The sequence below is a fragment of the Nomascus leucogenys genome, chromosome 16 (genome assembly GCF_006542625.1).
Source record: "Nomascus leucogenys isolate Asia chromosome 16, Asia_NLE_v1, whole genome shotgun sequence".
Taxonomy (NCBI): domain Eukaryota; kingdom Metazoa; phylum Chordata; class Mammalia; order Primates; family Hylobatidae; genus Nomascus; species Nomascus leucogenys.
Genome location: NC_044396.1, coordinates 82,124,672 through 82,142,174, shown reverse-complemented (window position 1 = coordinate 82,142,174; position 17,503 = coordinate 82,124,672). Strand labels below are relative to the sequence as shown.

At 45.1% G+C, this 17,503-nt stretch overlaps 1 protein-coding gene and 1 pseudogene across 6 annotated transcripts in view; both read left to right on the top strand.

Annotated features, from left to right (window-relative positions):
• ASAP1 (ArfGAP with SH3 domain, ankyrin repeat and PH domain 1) overlaps positions 1 to 15,868 on the top strand; it is a 387,159-nt gene extending 371,291 nt beyond the window's left edge. For all 6 annotated transcript variants that reach the window (XM_030795523.1, XM_030795519.1, XM_030795522.1 and 3 more), the window contains 3 exons: positions 8,760 to 9,250; positions 11,734 to 11,856; positions 14,742 to 15,868. In XM_030795523.1, the coding sequence (XP_030651383.1) occupies positions 8,760 to 9,250; positions 11,734 to 11,856; positions 14,742 to 14,816 (689 nt within the window). In that variant the 3' untranslated portion in view covers positions 14,817 to 15,868. The remainder of the gene's footprint in view (positions 1 to 8,759; positions 9,251 to 11,733; positions 11,857 to 14,741) is intronic.
• Positions 244 to 357, top strand: LOC115830779 (annotated as a pseudogene).
• Positions 15,869 to 17,503: the final 1,635 nt, after the last annotated feature.

The following is a 17,503-nucleotide window of genomic DNA, read 5'->3' as shown; positions in this document are numbered from 1 at the left end:
TCTTCTGCCAAGGGTCGAGCCAAAGGACCCTGGACCTTTTGTCAATCTTTATTTTGATTAGTCTGCCCCACTTTTTCCCCAGGCAATTTCAGATCATATGTTTCATTGTAATTTCTACCTTGCAACTTTTAAAATTTCTTCAAACTGTGAGAAATACAGTAAACTGGGTTAGGGCCCTTTAATGTTGGGAGAGCAGAGGGGTTTGGTCCACCCAACCTCCGATAATGTATTAAGACCTTTGTTGTGCTCACTTCGGCAGCACATATACTAAAATTGGAACCATACAGAGAAGATTAGCATGGCCCCTGCTCATGAATGACACCTTATTTTTTAACAACAGCAAAAAAAAAGACCTTTGTTTTGGTAAGCGTGGTGGCTCGTGCCTCTAATCCCAGCACTTAGGGAGGCCAAGGCAAGTGGATTGTTTGAGCTCAGGAGTTTGAGACCAGCCTGGGCAGCATGGCAGAACCCTGTCTCTACATAAAATACACAAAATTAGCCAGGCGTGGTGGCACATGCCTGTAGTCCTAGCTACTCAGGAGGCCGAAGTGGGAGGATTGCATGAGCCTGGGAGGCAGAGACTGCAGTGAGCCGAGATCATGCCACTGCACTCCAGCCTGGGTGACAGAGCAAGACCCTGCCTCAAAAAACAAAGATCTTTGTTTTAACTGTATCAATTTCCATTTTATTCATTCCATTTCTTAATAACCATCTAAAGATTTCCACCCTGCTGGGATGAGTCCCATGACTCTCCCCTTTTTCTTCTTAGTTTTATCCTATCACTGTTTTCTTTCTTCACCTTATTTGTTAATAACCATTTTAAAATTTCCACCTTCCTGGGAGGAGTCCTTTGGCTCTCACTTTTGCCTTTCCCTGTTCTCTTGTTAATTAACCTAATATTTTTATTAGCATCTATAAGACCCATGAAGGGAAGTTGAGACAGCAAAATTAATAAGGCTTCTCGAACTGTTCATTTCTGTAGGAGTAACATCACATGGGGTGCCCATGTAGAAGGGGCCCTCTTAACCACACATTTACCATGACTTGGGTAACAGGCATGTTCGGCATGTGAATAGCCCTGTCATCATAAAGCCAGTCCCACATGCATACAGAGCATATCAGCTACTGCATCTGGGGTGTCCCACTTGGCATTTGTAGGTAGAGTTGGACAGTCCCCCTTCTCAGGGTGAACAGACCTTACAGTGGCTTTTATCTATTCCACCAGGCTGGCAGTTAACACAGGAATAGCCTCCTGTGTGTCTGGATCATATATACCCATATGCAGTTGTTCAATAGTGAGCTGTGGGTCCCATCAATCCAAACATGTACTTCTACTCTGTAGCATTTAAAACCAAAGATACTGCCCCTAAATTAGTCACTCTTACAATGCATTTTAGTAAAGGTTCCTCAGGAAGCTGATGATATTGATCTACAGAATGAAACAGTTCTTTCACATTATACCCTCTAGTTTCCATAGTTACTTAGTTTTACCCCTCCTTCACATTGACTACCTTTTTGGTAACCACAAGTCTCAGACATACTTTCTGTTGTCCCTGCATAATTTTCTCCTGTGTGGGTAACTTTAAGGCTAGTGGACTGAGCTCAGGCAGACCCACATCTGAGCCTAGTCCAGCCTCAAGTCCTGACCCAGCACCCTATTTTATTTTAGCCATTATAGACAACAGTAACCAAGGGATTAAATATTTCACTTTTTTCTTAGTTTGCATTTCTTTATGCATCCAATGCACCAACTCCTGGGGAGTTGGATCCATCTCTGAATTCCACTGGTAACTTTTACCCTTAGTAACTGATCTCAACACAGCTGTGGCTTCATACCCTGGGTGACCACATGGCCACATAGGAATCCAAAGATTCCTGATCCCCCACCCTTTTATCCTTTCTCTTCTCAAACCACATGTTTCTGTGAGTCAGAGCTGTTCCAACAAATCCTGCTTCACTGATACCAAATGTGTTGTGTACGACTCCCAGCAGACTGATTTTTATGTTGCTATTAATATAAACCTTGATGATCAGATGCTTAGAAAGATCTTTGGGTATAAAGGACAAAATGTAATGGCAGCATACACAACATGCCACAGTGTGCTATGTACACTTTTATCACCCTTCCTTTTGTGGATGAAAAGCTATTAAGCAGAATAGGGGAAAACATTGGGTTCTTAATGGGATTAAAGCAGTGGGGCTGGGCACGGTGGCTTACACCTGTAATCCAAGCACTTCGGGAGGCCCAAGCTGGAGGATCACCTGAGTCCAGAAGTTTGAGACCAGCCTGGGCAACATGATGAGATGAGACCTTGTCTCTACAGAAATTTGAAAAATTAGCAGAGTGTGATGGTGCGCACCTGTGGTCCCAGCTATACAGGAAGTTGAGGCGGGAGGATCTCTTGGACCCAAGAGGTCGAGGTAGTAGTGAGCCATGTTTGCACCACTGCACTCCAGCCTGGGTGACAGAGACCCTGTCAATCGATCAATAAAATAGTGGGCATCACATAGTGGATCTGAGTTCCTTTAGGGAATGGTCCCACCCTGAGACAAGGAAAGCTGTAGAAGGCCTTGTGGCACACTCACACTAAACTACATGTAGGTGTGACCACCACTCATCTAACTCTAGTATGGGGAACCCAACATTTCTGGGTGCAAAACATATATCCTAACTGTACTCAGGCCTTTACTGCACACTGCAGCAACATGCATGTTGGATTAAACAACACTGGCCCACCAGACAGAGAAGGGCCTTACAGGAGATAGGTGCAGGTCTGGGTATCCTGGGATAAGCTGAGTTTGCTTTCAATGAGCAGCAGAATTCAGAGGAAAATGCAGATTAGAGGGAGTTCTCTTCCAGCAGGAAGGCAAAAGGATGGGAGTCAACCTGGAAAGATAAGGAGGCTTTGGCAGAGTGAGCCAGGCGGACTCAATAAACAGTGCTGAAGAGAATGCTAAGATGTAGCTTTGGGGAAAGGGCCTGTACGCAGACCCAACAGGGCCTCTTCATAATTTTAATACAAATAGAGGCTGAAGTTGGGGGCAGTGGCCCTCAGTCTTGGCTGCTGAGTCTCAGGGCACACCTGTGGGACTCTTACGGCCCTCTGAATTTACAGAAGTTCTCTGAGGGCACTTGCAGTTTACATCAATGTACTATGACTGCCCGTGCCTTTAGATTAGGGCAAAGTAAAACATGTTCTGCAGTGTAGTTTGTAGGTATAGGAACTATTCTAAACACTCATCGAATGAATGAATGAATGAATAATGAGAAAGAAAGAAAAGAAAGAAAAGAAAGGGAAGGAAGGGAAGGAAAGGAAGAAAGAAAAGAAAGAAATAGGCCAGGTACTGTGGCTCAAGCCTTTAATCCTAGCACTTTGGGAGGCTGAAGCGGGAGGATCACTTGAGCCCAGGAGTTCAAGACCAGCCTGGGCAATGAAGTGAGACCCTGTCTCTGTTTAATTAGTAAAATTAACACCACCCATGTCCTGCCTGCAGGAGGCAGGTGGGCTGTGCTATAACTAGTAGCACCCAGTGGAAACCAGTCTCAGTACAAGCCTGTGAAATGAGACAGGGTGATTGGCTCTGCCCCTAATTAACTTCAAATCCAGAAATGACTGAGTCATGGCTATTGTAGCAACACCTGTCCTTAATAACATTTGGTATGTGGGCAAGGGGAGATTTTATTGGGAAGGCAAAGGAAATACCTCTGTCATTCTTACTAATCTGTAATGAAACTAAATTGTACCATGATTGTATCACAATATGGTGTAATACTGGGGGCGTTGGTAAGGTTCAGCTTCCTCATGTAAATAAGCCTTATGATAATATTGATACAATCAGATGTATTGGTAGGTTGAATTGAAGCCCCCTCAGGATGGGATGCCTGTGGAAAACGGCCCAAGAAGGAACTGGATCTAGCTAACCATAAGCTGATCTCTGTGCCAAACAGCTCTGCACAAGTTTATCCTAAGGTTCAATAGCAGTAGACCAAGGCAGGAAAGAACAATGAGGCTAGTACACGATTATGAAAGTGTTTGTATGACTTCATAGGACAAATTAGTTATTTCTTTAAATCCATCCCTACCCACACTGGCTTCTCCAGATTTTAGGTGGTGGCATTGCTGTAACTGTTTTATAAATGCTACAACAAATGTTCTGATAGATACATTTGTTTTGGTATAAGGGATCCGAGGTTGAAAACCAAGGAATGGCCTATGGAGCTATAGATATGTATGTATTGGTATCCCTCCATGGTTCCTGGTTCATAATGTCCACATCCCTTGTTACAGTCTTTGGTTGTAATGCTGGATGTGTTAGGCCTCAGGAAACGGAATCTCTCCTGCCCTCCTTTATGTGCCCCAAGGCAGGACTCTAATCTTTTCCCATCTAGTGGGTTTGAGATCCTCTCATAGGAGAGTCCTACCCTATACCCTGGGGGAAGGAATGTTGATGTCATGAAGCTGCCATTAAAAACCATAGAGGACTGGGTTCAGGTTGCTTCTAGAAAGTTAAACCCATGGAGGCCAACAGGAAAGTGAAGAAGAACTTGTTCACGTGCCGGGAGGGCAGCACACCCCCAACTCCTCAGGTTCAGAAGCTCCTGTGCTCAGGACCCTTCCAGACCTCGCCCTGTGTGTCTGTTCATCTGGCTGTTTATCCTTTAAAATATTCTTCTTAGGGCCAGGAGCTGTGGCACTGAAAAGGCTCAGACCTGTAATTCCAGCACTTAGGGAGGCCAAGGTGGGTAGATCACTTGAGCCCAGGAGTTGGAGACCAGCTGGCAACATAATGAGACCTCGTGTCTACAGATAATAAAAACAAAAATAGCTGGGCATGGTGACACAGGCCTGTAGTCCTAGCTGCTTGGGAGGCTAAGGTGGGAGGATAGCTTGAGCCTGGGAGACCGAGACTGCAGTGAGCCGTGATTCTTATACACACACACACACACACTTCTTAGTAAACTGATAAACTTAGGTAAGTGTTTCTCTGAGTTCTGTGAGCCATTCTAGCAAATCAGTCGAACCCAGAGGGGATTGTTGGAACCCCAGTTGAAGCCAACTGGTCAGAAATTCCAGAGGGCTGGGCTTGTGACTGGGCAGGAAGGTGGGGACCTGGGGGACTGAGCCTTAAGCTGTGGGATCTAACGCTGTCTCCAGGTAGATGGTGTCAGAATTGGATTGGAGAACACCTGGCTGGTATCCGCTGCTTAGTGGTGGGGTGAGACCCCCACACATTTGGTCACAGAAGTTTTCTTCTGTGTTGATGATCGTTGTGGTGTGGGAGTAGAGGAAAAAGCACGGTTAGAGGAGCAAGTTTTCCCCACACAATGTCTCACAGGCTTCTCGACCTAAAACTGGAATATGGACTCCAAGTCCATTCCAGACTGTTCCTTCCTCAGTGTCCCCGTCTGTTAAAGGCAGTGTCATTCTTCCAGGTGTTCAGGCCTTAAAGCCTGAGAGAGGTGCTTAGCTCTTCGGTTTCTCTCACACACCACATCCTGTGCTTGCACAAATACTGTTTCTTCCCCCTTCCATATCTATTTAAAACCCAATCACTTATCATCATCTCCACCATTGTCACCTAGGATCAAATGAGCATCATCTCTTGTCTGGACAGTTGGAGACTCCTACCCTGTCTGCCTGGAGCCTTCTAACCTGGTCCTGCAGTCTGTTCTCAGCAGAACACTGGAGCCTTCCACATTCAATCATGTCACTCCTCTGTCCTGAACCATCTGGTGGTTCTTCTCCCAACCCCCACCAGAAATCAACATGGCTGGTGTCCGAGCCTCCTGCACATTTTTGACCCACTCTTGCCATATCAGAGTGGCCTTCCCTGATCACACCCTCCTTGGTGGTCACTCTCCTCCTCCCCACCCAGCCAGCACTCTTTTCTCCCTTCCCCTGCTTACCTGCCCTCACCCTCTGGTAACTCCATGTTTACTTGTCACCCTCTCGTGGAATGTGAGCTCCCAGCAGGCAGGGCCCTAGTCCTTTGCATCTGCTGTGTCCCAAGTGCCTGAAATGGTGCTGGGCACAGCACATGCCCAGCAAATAGGGGTGGAATGGTAACCCTTTTCCTGTAAGTCTGAACTGTCGTTGGGCTAGGAATCGACCATCCCTTACTCATTTTGTGACTTGGGAGGCTCCACGGCCTCCCTTGGTATCTTGGAAGATGGGGATGATGGTGATACCCACATCGCCGGGCTCTTAGGAAGATGAAGCTACGTCATGCAGCAGGTCTCAAGAAGGCCAATCTCCTCTCCTTCCCTGCCCTGTGGTCCCATCTCTCTCCTGCCCAGAGTTGAGTCATCTGGGCCAGTGTACCCTGAGGCCCTGGCCAGCCTTGCCTCTTCCCCTCAAGGGTCTCAGACTGGTGCCAACAGTCACATTGTCACACCAAAGCCAGGAGTGCGGAGAGAGGATGTGGGACAGGGTCTAGATACCTGAAGCTGGGGACAGCATGGCCCTGCACATCTCTACTAAAAAATTAAAAATCAGCTGAGTGTGGTGGCACATACCTGTGGTCCCAGCTACTCAGGAGGCTGAGACAGGAAGATCATTTGGAGCCTGGGAGGTCAAGGTTGCAGTGTGCCCTGATTGTACCACTGCACTCCAGCCTCAGTAACAGAGGGAGACCCTGTCTCAATAGAACTAAAAAGAAAAATAAAATAAAAACTACCTGAAGTCTTACCACCCAAGGAAACTGATGAATTAGTGTATATCTTTCATCTTTTTTTCTCTGCTCTTTTTTAAAGTTTGTTTAAGCTAATATTTTTCACATAATAAAAACATTTTTCATGCTATTAATTATATAACAGTATAATTTTTATTGGCTACATATCATTGTCATTTGTTGGTTTGTTTTTTGAGACAGAGTCTCACTCTGTCACCCAGGCTGGAGTGCAATGGCACTGTCATAGTTCACTGCAGCCTTGGACCCCGAGGCTCAAGCGATCCTCCAGTCTCAGTCTCCCGAGTAGTTAGGACTACAGGCCTGTACCACCACACCCGGCTAATTTTTATTTATTGTCCATACAATCCCCTGCATTCAGATGGGTGGCATTTTTTTCGTTATAAGCAGTACTGTGCCAAACACTCTAGCACAGACATTTCAGTGTATGACTTTGATCCTGTTTTAGGATAAATTCCTAGAATTGGAGCTGCGGGTGAAGAGGCTGGGGTATTTTGAAGATTTTCCATGCCTGGCACTTAACAGTTTCTCTTGCCCCATCAGTGTGACTCACAGCCAAGGCCTTTCTAGCCTCACCACCTCAGGGATTCCCCCTAGCTTTTTCCCTCTTGACTGCCTGGCTCAGATTGTTTCTTAGCCAATTTCAGGCTTCCAAGAGAGGAACGAGCTTGATGTAAATTAACTTTTAGAGCCAAGCCACCTCAGCAGAAGCTTAGGGACCAGCCTGTGAGCAGGGTGCCCCTTGATTTTGACTTTTTTAGACATATGACTAGACAGGTCATGAGCAGAAACAGCCCCAGTACAGCCTGTGACATTTACAACCTGAGGTTTATCTGTTTCTTCTCCTTCTTTAAGAATGTCTTTCTGAATACATTATATTTTTAGGATCAAATTCCTAGTGTGAGTCACTCAGTGTGCCTTAGTCAGCTGTTTCCTCCCTGAGTGCATGCTGCGTGCTTGGCCCTTGTGCCAGGAGCCAAAGTTACAAAAATGAGTAAAACAGGAATGTAATACTGTAATAGGGCCTGAAAGAACCCTAACAGTGATGGTAGTACTACTACATAATGCTTGCAGCCTGCCAGGGCCTGTCAGTAAATTCTTTGCATATATTAGCCCATGTAATCTGCATGCCAACCCTTTGAAGTAGGGTTTTAAGAGATGAGTAAATTGCAGCACAGAGAGGTTGTGTAATTTGCCCAAATTCACACAGCTAGTAAGTGGTGGAGCTAAAATTGGAGACATGTCAGTACCAAGAGCTGTACAAAGAGCTGTGGGAATGGGTCAACAAATTGATACATTTCCTAAGCTGTGCATACTGTGCAGCCATTAAACAGAATGAAAAAGAACTGATTTGGAACTCTCCTAAACATAGTAAGTGGGAGAAAAGCAAAGTTTCAGACAATGTTTGTATCCCTTGTATGGTTTTTAAAAGACATAACACATGCATGTGTATCACCAAAATGTAACAGAGGTTAAGAGATAGGGGCACAGAGTAGAAGAAGCCTTTTGCTGCTTCTCTTATATACTGCATGAATCATGTAAAATGGGGAGAAATAATAATAAATTATGATACAGCTATAGAATGGAATAGAATGCACCATTCAAAATTACATACAACTAGTAAATAATTTTTAGTAACGTGACAGATACTGTTGCTAAAATGGTATTAGATAAAAGCAAGTAAAAGTTATATCTATAGAAAATTTATAGGAAAATTAAAAGGAACTATATGAAAGAATTTTAAATGGCTACATTTAGGTGTTAGGCTTAAGAACTCTGTACTTTCCGATTCTCTGCAATCTGTTTCTATTTATTTTTTTTAATTCTGGATGAATGTAGACATCCTGTTCTTATATAATTGAAGCACAAAGTCGTGAATTGTAACGCTTTCCAGGCTTTCAAACTTTGTCTTTGTAAAACTGCCTGGGTGGGCCTGGCCCCTGAGTTCATCCTTTTCAAGTGCTCACTGTAGGCCAGTTCCCTTCATGATGATGGTGCCTCTTTTAGGTGACTGACAGAAACGCAGCCCTTCCCACCAATGACCTCCCTGTTTTTGATTGCTTCCACAGTGGCACTAAGGAAAACAGATCATCTCTCCCTAGACAAAGCCAACATCCCGCCCGAAGTCTTTCAGAAATCATCACAGTTGGCAGAGTTGCCACAAAAGCCACCACCTGGAGACCTGCCCCCGAAGCCCACAGAACTGGCCCCCAAGCCCCAAATTGGAGATTTGCCACCTAAGCCAGGAGAACTGCCCCCCAAACCACAGCTGGGGGACCTGCCACCCAAACCCCAGCTCTCAGACTTACCTCCCAAACCACAGATGAAGGACCTGCCCCCCAAACCACAGCTGGGAGACCTGCTAGCAAAATCCCAGACTGGAGATGTCTCACCCAAGGCTCAGCAACCCTCTGAGATCACACCGAAGTCACACCCATTGGATCTATCCCCAAATGTGCAGTCCAGAGACGCCATCCAAAAGCAAGCATCTGAAGACTCCAATGACCTCACGCCTACTCTGCCAGAGACGCCCGTACCACTGCCCAGAAAAATCAATACGGTGGGTGGGACCAATGTTCAGGCCCTTAGGAACCCTATTCCGCACTTTGCAAGTTGGTGGGAGGGTGAGTGCCCCAACTTACACAAGAAAAAGCGAGAGCTTGCTCACCTGACCCTTAAGTGCTCTGGTTCAAGCATGATGGTGGATTGGAGCCTGTGGGTTACAAATTCAGGCTTTAGGCCCCAGCAGACAGGCTTCAAGACCTGGCTTCAGTGCCTAACATAACTGCACAACCTTGGCAAGTTACTTTCTCTGAGCCTTACTTTCTTCACATACAAAAAGGAGCTAATACAGTATCTGAGCTCACAGATGATTAGATACAGTGACAAATGAGCAGCACTTGGCTGGCACCTAGACCACTCAGCAAGTAGTCACTCTTACCTAAGAACCTTGAGGATGAAACTTTTCCTTTCCTGAGGGTCACGAGAAAGCAGTTTCCCTCTCGGGGTTCTGGGTATTTTCTCTTTTTTTTTGAGAAGGGCTCGCTCTGTTGCCCAGGCTGGAGTGCAGTGGTGCGATCACAGCTCACTGCAGCCTCAGTCTCCTAGGCTCAGGTGATCCTCTTACCTCAGCCTCCTGAGTAGCTGGGACCACAGGTACGTATCACCACACCTGGCTTTTTTTTTTTTATATTTTTGGTAGAGATGGGGTTTTGCCATGTTGCCCAGGCTGGTCTTGAACTCCTGGGCTCAAGCACTCCTCCCACCTTGGCCTCTCAAAGTGCTGGGATTACAGGCGTGAGCCACTGTGCCTGGCTTCCTGAGTATCTGCTAAGTCAGACTTTCTCACTGCATCTTCCTAAAGGAATTGGAGATAAAGCTCTTGATATAATAGAATAGCATAGAATTTTGTTGAAATCTCATATTCTGTCATTTTCATGAAATGTTTCCTACTCTGTATCCAAAAGTTCTCCCATTGCACATGGCAGCTCTACCCCCCCTCACATTCTGTTATAAAATGTTAACAGTACCCAGCACTTTGGGAAGAGGCGAGTGGATTGCTTGAGGCCAGGAGTTCAGGGCTGCTGTGATCACACCACTACACTCCAGCCTGGGTAACAGAACAAGACCCTGTCTCAAAAAAATTAAAACGGGGCTGGGTGCAGTGGCTCACATCTGTAATTTCAGCACTTTGGGAGGCCAAAGTGGGAGGTTCCCTTGAGCCCAGGATTCGTGACCAGCCTGGGCAACATACGGAGAACCCGTCTCTATAAAAAATAAAAATTAATTAGCTGGGCATGGTGGTACATGCCTGCGATCCCAGCTACTTGGGAGGCTAAGGCGGGAAGATTGCTTGAGCCCTGGAGATCGAGGCTGCAGTGAGCGTGATCACGCCACTGCACTCTAGCCTGGGCAACAGAGTGAAACCCCGTCTCAAAAAAAAAAATTTTTTTTAAATGTTACAGTAAAAGTGTGTCATATCAATCCTTAAATTAAGAAAAATAAAACCCATCTTCCTGTAGGTTGGAGGCTGCTGTGTCTGATGGTGGATACTTCTGCTATTCAAAAGGGAACTCTCCCATGACTCCCAAGCACCACTGATGCAAAATTTTCATTTCATGCTACACACTATATAGTTTTATTATGTCATTTAATCTCCGCATTATAAATTAACACACTGCAGGCCTCTCAGTTGCTCACGCAGTCACTGCCACAGTTGTGCCAGGCTTCTCCAACCCACCCGCACAGGGCCAGAAGGGAGCTCGGAAAGCAGCTGGAACTATCAGGGTGATTAAAGGAGAAACCAGGGGACAGAGAGGAAGAGGCAACTCCACCCAAAACATTTAAAGAGACAACTTGCTTTTTTTAAAATTGCCAATTAGCCAGGTGCAAAACAAAAACCCATCATTTAGAAGGTGATACCTCTATTTTCACTTTTTTGTTTGCAAAGAACTGGAAATTCAACAAATAAATGCTCAAATCAAAACTGATCAAAAATTAAAACTGTTTTAGTAACTGCATAGACTTCTCCGAGTCCCAGGCCGATCCTGCTGTGTTTAACCAGCACGTACTGACTTGCTGTTTTGCATGAGGGGACTGACAAATTTGTTTATGCTGCACATTCATTATGCAGAAGCTGCACATTTTGCTTTACGTCATGTTTCCTAAAAACATTTTTAGACTCTGCTGTCATTCTGCAAGCTGATGTGGATTGCGGGGGTACAGAGTGCTTGATGTTTTTTGGTGAAGCTCAATTTTGATCCCTACCCATAGTGTTTGCTTTCTGGTGAAAATAACTTGATGATGCCCAATCACCAATGCAGGGCCACCCTGATGATGGGGGGAGAGGAAGGGCCTGTGGTTAAGAATACACAGTATGCTGGGCGCCTGGCAGACACTCTTCTTCCCACCCTTCAAGGGTGAGGAAATCAAGGCTCAGCGAGGTTAAGTTACTTGCCAAGGTCAACCATTTTACAAAGAACCGCTGCTCTTTTTTTCCATTCAGTCCATTCTTTCAATTAAAACCCAGTTTCTTTCTTTAAGGGGAAAAATAAAGTGAGGCGGGTGAAGACCATTTATGACTGCCAGGCAGACAACGATGACGAGCTCACATTCATGGAGGGAGAAGTGATTATTGTCACAGGGGAAGAGGACCAGGAGTGGTGGGTACGTACGAATATCCATCCACTTCATCCGTACATTCATACAGCATGCCTGGGCAGGCACCACATTGGAGCTTACAGACAGTGCAGTAAAAGAGGGCCCTTGAGCACAAGGACCCTGTCAGCTGCATCACTCACCCAACAGCCATTGCATTTGGTATCTTTTCTATGTCACACACTATCACATGCTAGAAAAACAGCGGTGGAGCTGGCTGGGCGCAGTGGCTCACGCCTGTAATCCCAGCACTTTGGGAGGCCGAGGTGGATGGATCATGAGGTCAGTAGTTCGAGACCAGCCTGGCCAGCATGGTGAAACCCCGTCTGTACTAAAAATACAAAAAATTAGCTGGGCATGGTGACGCGCGCCTGTAGTCCCAGCTACTTGGGAGGCCAAGGCAGGAGAATCACTTGAACCCGGGAGGCAGAGGTTGCAGTGAGCCGAGATCACACCACTGCATTCCAGCCTGGGCAACAGAGCGAGACTCCGTCTGAAAAAAAAAGAAAAACAGCCATGGGGCTTTGAAGACAGGTCAAGAGAATTAACATTTGTATGTACTTTACCCATGGTATCATGTAACCTTGTGAGTTGTAGGCATTTTCTGATTTTTCAGATAAATACGAAAGCGGTAGAAAGTTGAGCATGTTGCCTGTGGTCCCTCAGCCAGTAAGCAGGCTAAGTCAAGATTCCAGATCGGCCTTGACCCCAGAGCCTGTATGCTTTGCTCACCACTCCACACTGGGAATCGGAATGCCCAAGTTCCTGCTCAGGCTCAGCAGTTGACAAGTCCTCAGACTGAATTCTTAATCCAGTCTGCAGTTCTTTCTTTGTCAAATAGGCCAAGACACCTTCTCCACGTAATTTTAGGAAAAGATTAAATGAAAATATCTATGAAAACTCCTTTTACATTAAAACCTGCAGCTCAGGCATCAGGAGGGAAAGACATCAGCATCCTCATAGGCCCTGCTAGGTAGCCAGGCTATGAGTGACCCGTGAGGGCAGTCCACACATCTATTGATTTTCAGGTTGCCAGGGAGTAAGTCTCCCGATGGGAACTGCCAGGCCAAGGTACAGTGAATAAGCCACCTCTTCTGCTGTCCTTGTTGATCATTTCCTGACATCAGGGTGAAAATTCCCCTTCCTTGGCAGCCTGAGCCCCCTCCTGCCAAGAGGGACTCAGTTCTGTCTGCCAGGAAGGGACCTGAGGCTGGCAGTTGAGCCATCAGTACCTAAGAATGCCCAGAAATACATATGTATATACATGTATAGGCATAGGCACACATTCGTTCACCTTTGACTTTTTCTTTCTTCAGGCCTAGACAGTGACCTCAGATTCTTAATCACAGCTGTAGGGATTTTGTTTGGACTCAACTGGGGCAATTTTCCCTCCGGGGACATTTACAATATCTGGAAATATTGATCGTCAGGACCTAGGAAGGGGGTTGCTACCAACACCTAGTAGATGGAAGCCAGGGATGCCACTAAATATCCTCCAGTACTCAGGGAGCCCCCACAAGCAAGGATGCCAGTAGCACCATGGTTGAGAAACTGGACTGAAGGGATCAGCCTGGGGAGGCCCAGGGGGTGCCTCCAGCCTCTGTCAGCAGAGTGGGGCCAGTCCCTGGCATGAAGCCTGTCAGAGAGTCCACTTCATCTCATGATGAGAAGGTGGGCTCTGAAGCCCGCCACGTGAATCAGTTACTAGCTCTATGGGCCTTGGATAAAGCACGTCCCTTCTGTAAGCCTCACTTTCCTCTGAAAAATAGGACATGATTAATCACTTCTCACAAGGATGTTTAGGAACTCACTTTGTAATCTGTTAATATTATTATAATCAAGCAGTGATCATGTTCTTTGCTAAGCAACTGATGACTACAGCAGAGATACCTGCAGGGAATAGGAAGCTGTCATTGGTGTCCCTAGCATTCCTAGGGGACATTGTGTGTGCCACCATTACATGCCTCGCCAGATGTAAAGATGGTGCCACACACACATCCTAACTGTGATGTGAAATTCACAAAGACCTCACACATGCACGATGCCAACTAAGACCACATGCGGTGGGTGGGCAAGCCTTCAGGAGAGCTGGGCGGGCCTGGTTGACTCTGTTCCACTCTTAAAACCACCTTCCTCTCTATCAATTTGGCATTGGAAGCCAATGTGCACGATTTTATTTTTTCTATTGAAGGCCCATTACATGATTCTCTGTAGTGCAATCAATACTAATCTAATTGAGGTAATTAGAAAATTTTTACAGGTAACTGGCTTACAGGCCAATGCGGCAGACAATAAAATTGCCATTCGGCACCATCAGTCTCAAACTTTCACAGTATTCTTCCTCCACGGTAACCGGAAAACAAGTGATAGTACATAGCAGCCTTTTCATATGTTTTTTTTTCTTTTTTAAATGTATCACACAAGCCTGGAAAGAAGGGATTTTTTTTTAGCCCCACTTAACAGAGAAGAGGCTTAGCAAGGTTTGTGTGAGGTCACCCAGCTGTAAAGGCAGCCAGGCGCCCTGGTTCAGAGCAAGGACTCTAGAGCCCCACACCTGTGGGAGAGCATGTCACCTCTCTGGGCCACTGTCCCTTCATCTGTAAAATGAAGACTGTAACCTGTATAAGAAATATCCACCTCAGGGGGTTGCTGTGTGGGTACAGCAAGGTCCATGTAGAATGCTGAGCATATTGGAAGTTCTGTCGTTTGCTCTTTCCTTATGTAGTTTATGACCATTAAGCTCTCTGTAGTTCACTAAAGGGTGGGAAGAAGGGTAAGCCTGGGATTCCACCCCCAGGTCTGTGGGCAGACTAGGCTGGGCTCTTACCCACTGGGCTTGTCATGGGGCCACTGCCTGCTGCCTCCATCCTGACCACTCTCTTTTCTCCCTGCAGATTGGCCACATCGAAGGACAGCCTGAAAGGAAGGGGGTCTTTCCAGTGTCCTTTGTTCATATCCTGTCTGACTAGCAAAACGCAGAACCTTAAGATTGTCCACATCCTTCATGCAAGACTGCTGCCTCCATGTAACCCTGGGCACAGTGTGTATATAGCTGCTGTTACAGAGTAAGAAACTCATGGAAGGGCCACCTCAGGAGGGGGATATAATGTGTGTTGTAAATATCCTGTGGTTTTCTGCCTTCGCCAGTATGAGGGTAGCCTCGGACCCGGCGCGCCTTACTGGTTTGCCAAAGCCATCCTTGGCATCTAGCACTTACATCTCTCTATGCTGTTTTACAAGCAAACAAACAAAAATAGGAGTATAGGAACTGCTGGCTTTGCAAATAGAAGTGGTCTCCAGCAACCGTTGAAAGGCATAGAATTGACTTTGTTCCTAACAATGCAGTATTCTCAATTGCGTTACTGAAAATGCAACATTAGCAAAGAGGTGGGTTCTGTTTTCCAGGTGAAACTTTTAGCTCCATGACAGACCAGCCTGTAGTTATCTGTGTACACAGTTTACAGCTACAAAAACCTACTTTGGTATTTATTGCAGAAAAGTGCTCAGTTAAATGTAAGTGTTATTCCTTCAGCAAAATATTCACTGACCCAAAACTCTTTGTGGCATTTTACAATGCACACAGCCTCATGCAAGTTTAGACAAGTGGATTTATACTGTCTTATGAGTGCCCGCCCCTGATATATTACCTCATTATGCAAAAATAACATATCTTTCATGACTATTTTGACAAAAGTTTAAAACACATATGAAGTTCAACTTTCAGGAACCAAGGACTGCCAGAAAATATTAGCCTCTACATTATGCATGCATTTAGAAGCTTACCTGAAATCTGCCTTTTATAAAGGAATAGTATGGATAAGTGGAATTGTACATTTTTTAAACTTGATTGCCATTAAAGCAGAAATTATAAGGTTGCAACAATATTTGTTTCTAATCATTGGCTTTCTCAAGAGTATGGATTGACATATTGTGTTATGAATGCACATCCCTCAGATGTGTTGAAGCATCCATTGCATCCATTTTTTATTATTTTCTTAGTTTTGTTCTTGGACAAATTTAAACTTTTAAAAGATTATTCAAGATGAATTTAAAAGTCAACCCTTCACACAGTTTCCCTACTCTATGTAGAATCCAGGTGCTGAAACCAAGTGTTTCTTTTCCCATGCTCTTTGTTAAACCCCAATTATAGATAATTTTTCCAGTCTTAAGCTCTGTCCACCTTCAAGTCAATTCATAACCAAGTTTTTGAACGCTGCTATGAATTGCACTGTGAAAAGCACTCTTCCCTCTCAGTTTTCTTTTCATCCCAGCCACGTTTATCAGATCCTTAAGAACACTGTATTTCAGTCTTTTACATCAGTCTGAATTTTGGAAAAGATTACAATAGTTGGCCGGGCGCAGTGGCTTACGCTTGTAATCCCAGCACTTTGGGAGGCCGAGGCGGGCGGATCACGAGGTCAGGAGATCAAGACCACGGTGAAACCCCGTCTCTACTAAAAATACAAAAAATTAGCCGGGCGTGGTGGCGGGCGCCTGTAGTCCCAGCTACTCGGAGAGGCTGAGGCAGGAGAATGGCGTGAACCCAGGAGGCAGAGCTTGCAGTGAGCCGAGATCACGCCACTGCACTCCAGCCTGGGTGAAAGAGCGAGACTCCGTCTCAAAAAAAAAAAAAATAGAATACAATAGTTGTACTCCACAGTCAGTGGAACTGTTCCCTGAGTCCGAGGCTCATGTGTCATTCTGGCACTACATTTGCTTAAATTGCTATTTTGGCAACAGCACAGAAAACTAATATTTTTAAGCAGAGAATCTTGGCAATGAGTGAGAGATGTTAATTTCACAGAAGCACAACTCCCAACCCTACCCTTAGGAAAAGCTCTCTTCCATCGTTACCGTGCTCAGTGAATATTAATTTAGTTCTGCTTAAGTGGTTGCTATACAAACTTTGAATAGCCACCTAATAAATAAACCTTGCATGACACACCTGCAGAATATTTTATCAGCTGTTATTGGAAAGTGATTTTAAGCAATTGCTTCCTCAGTGTCAGGGCACATGTGAATTTCCACACCAAACAGAGCATGAGGAACCAGTTGACATGCTGGGTTGTGACTGGCAGCTTTAGCAGCCTCGGTACTGAAGCCACACCAGTGTCAGGATGGAAGTCAGCATCTGAGGTTGCTCAGTGTCCTGGTCATTCATCTACACATTTTAACTTGCATTAAAGAGCTATTCATTTTTGTGGCCTAGATTCTTTTCACTGATCTCAAAATAAACTGGTTTTTTCCAAAAAAAAAAAAAAACAAAAAAACAAAAAAACACACACACACAAACTGCATGTCTAAAATTACATGGAGTTGGTGTCTATTCTTTTTCCCCTTTTGCAGCAACTTACACAGCATTTTTAACACCTTTTTTTCTAGTTTTTTTGTTCGGTTTTGTTTTCCATCAGGAATTTGAGTTCTCTCTAACCCAGCTTACTGTGGGACATAGGAAAACTCAGTAGAAATATCTTTGGTGATTTTGTTGAGTTTAAGTCTGATCTTGATCTTAAACTCAGTAAGCCACTATCTGCAATTTTGTACATTATATAGTATTTTGAGGATATGGAACCTTATGAAAAAAAAATAGCAAATTAGTTCTTTTTCCCCCAGAGGGGAAAGTTATGTTCTGCAAATAGTGTGTGTCTTATTTTAC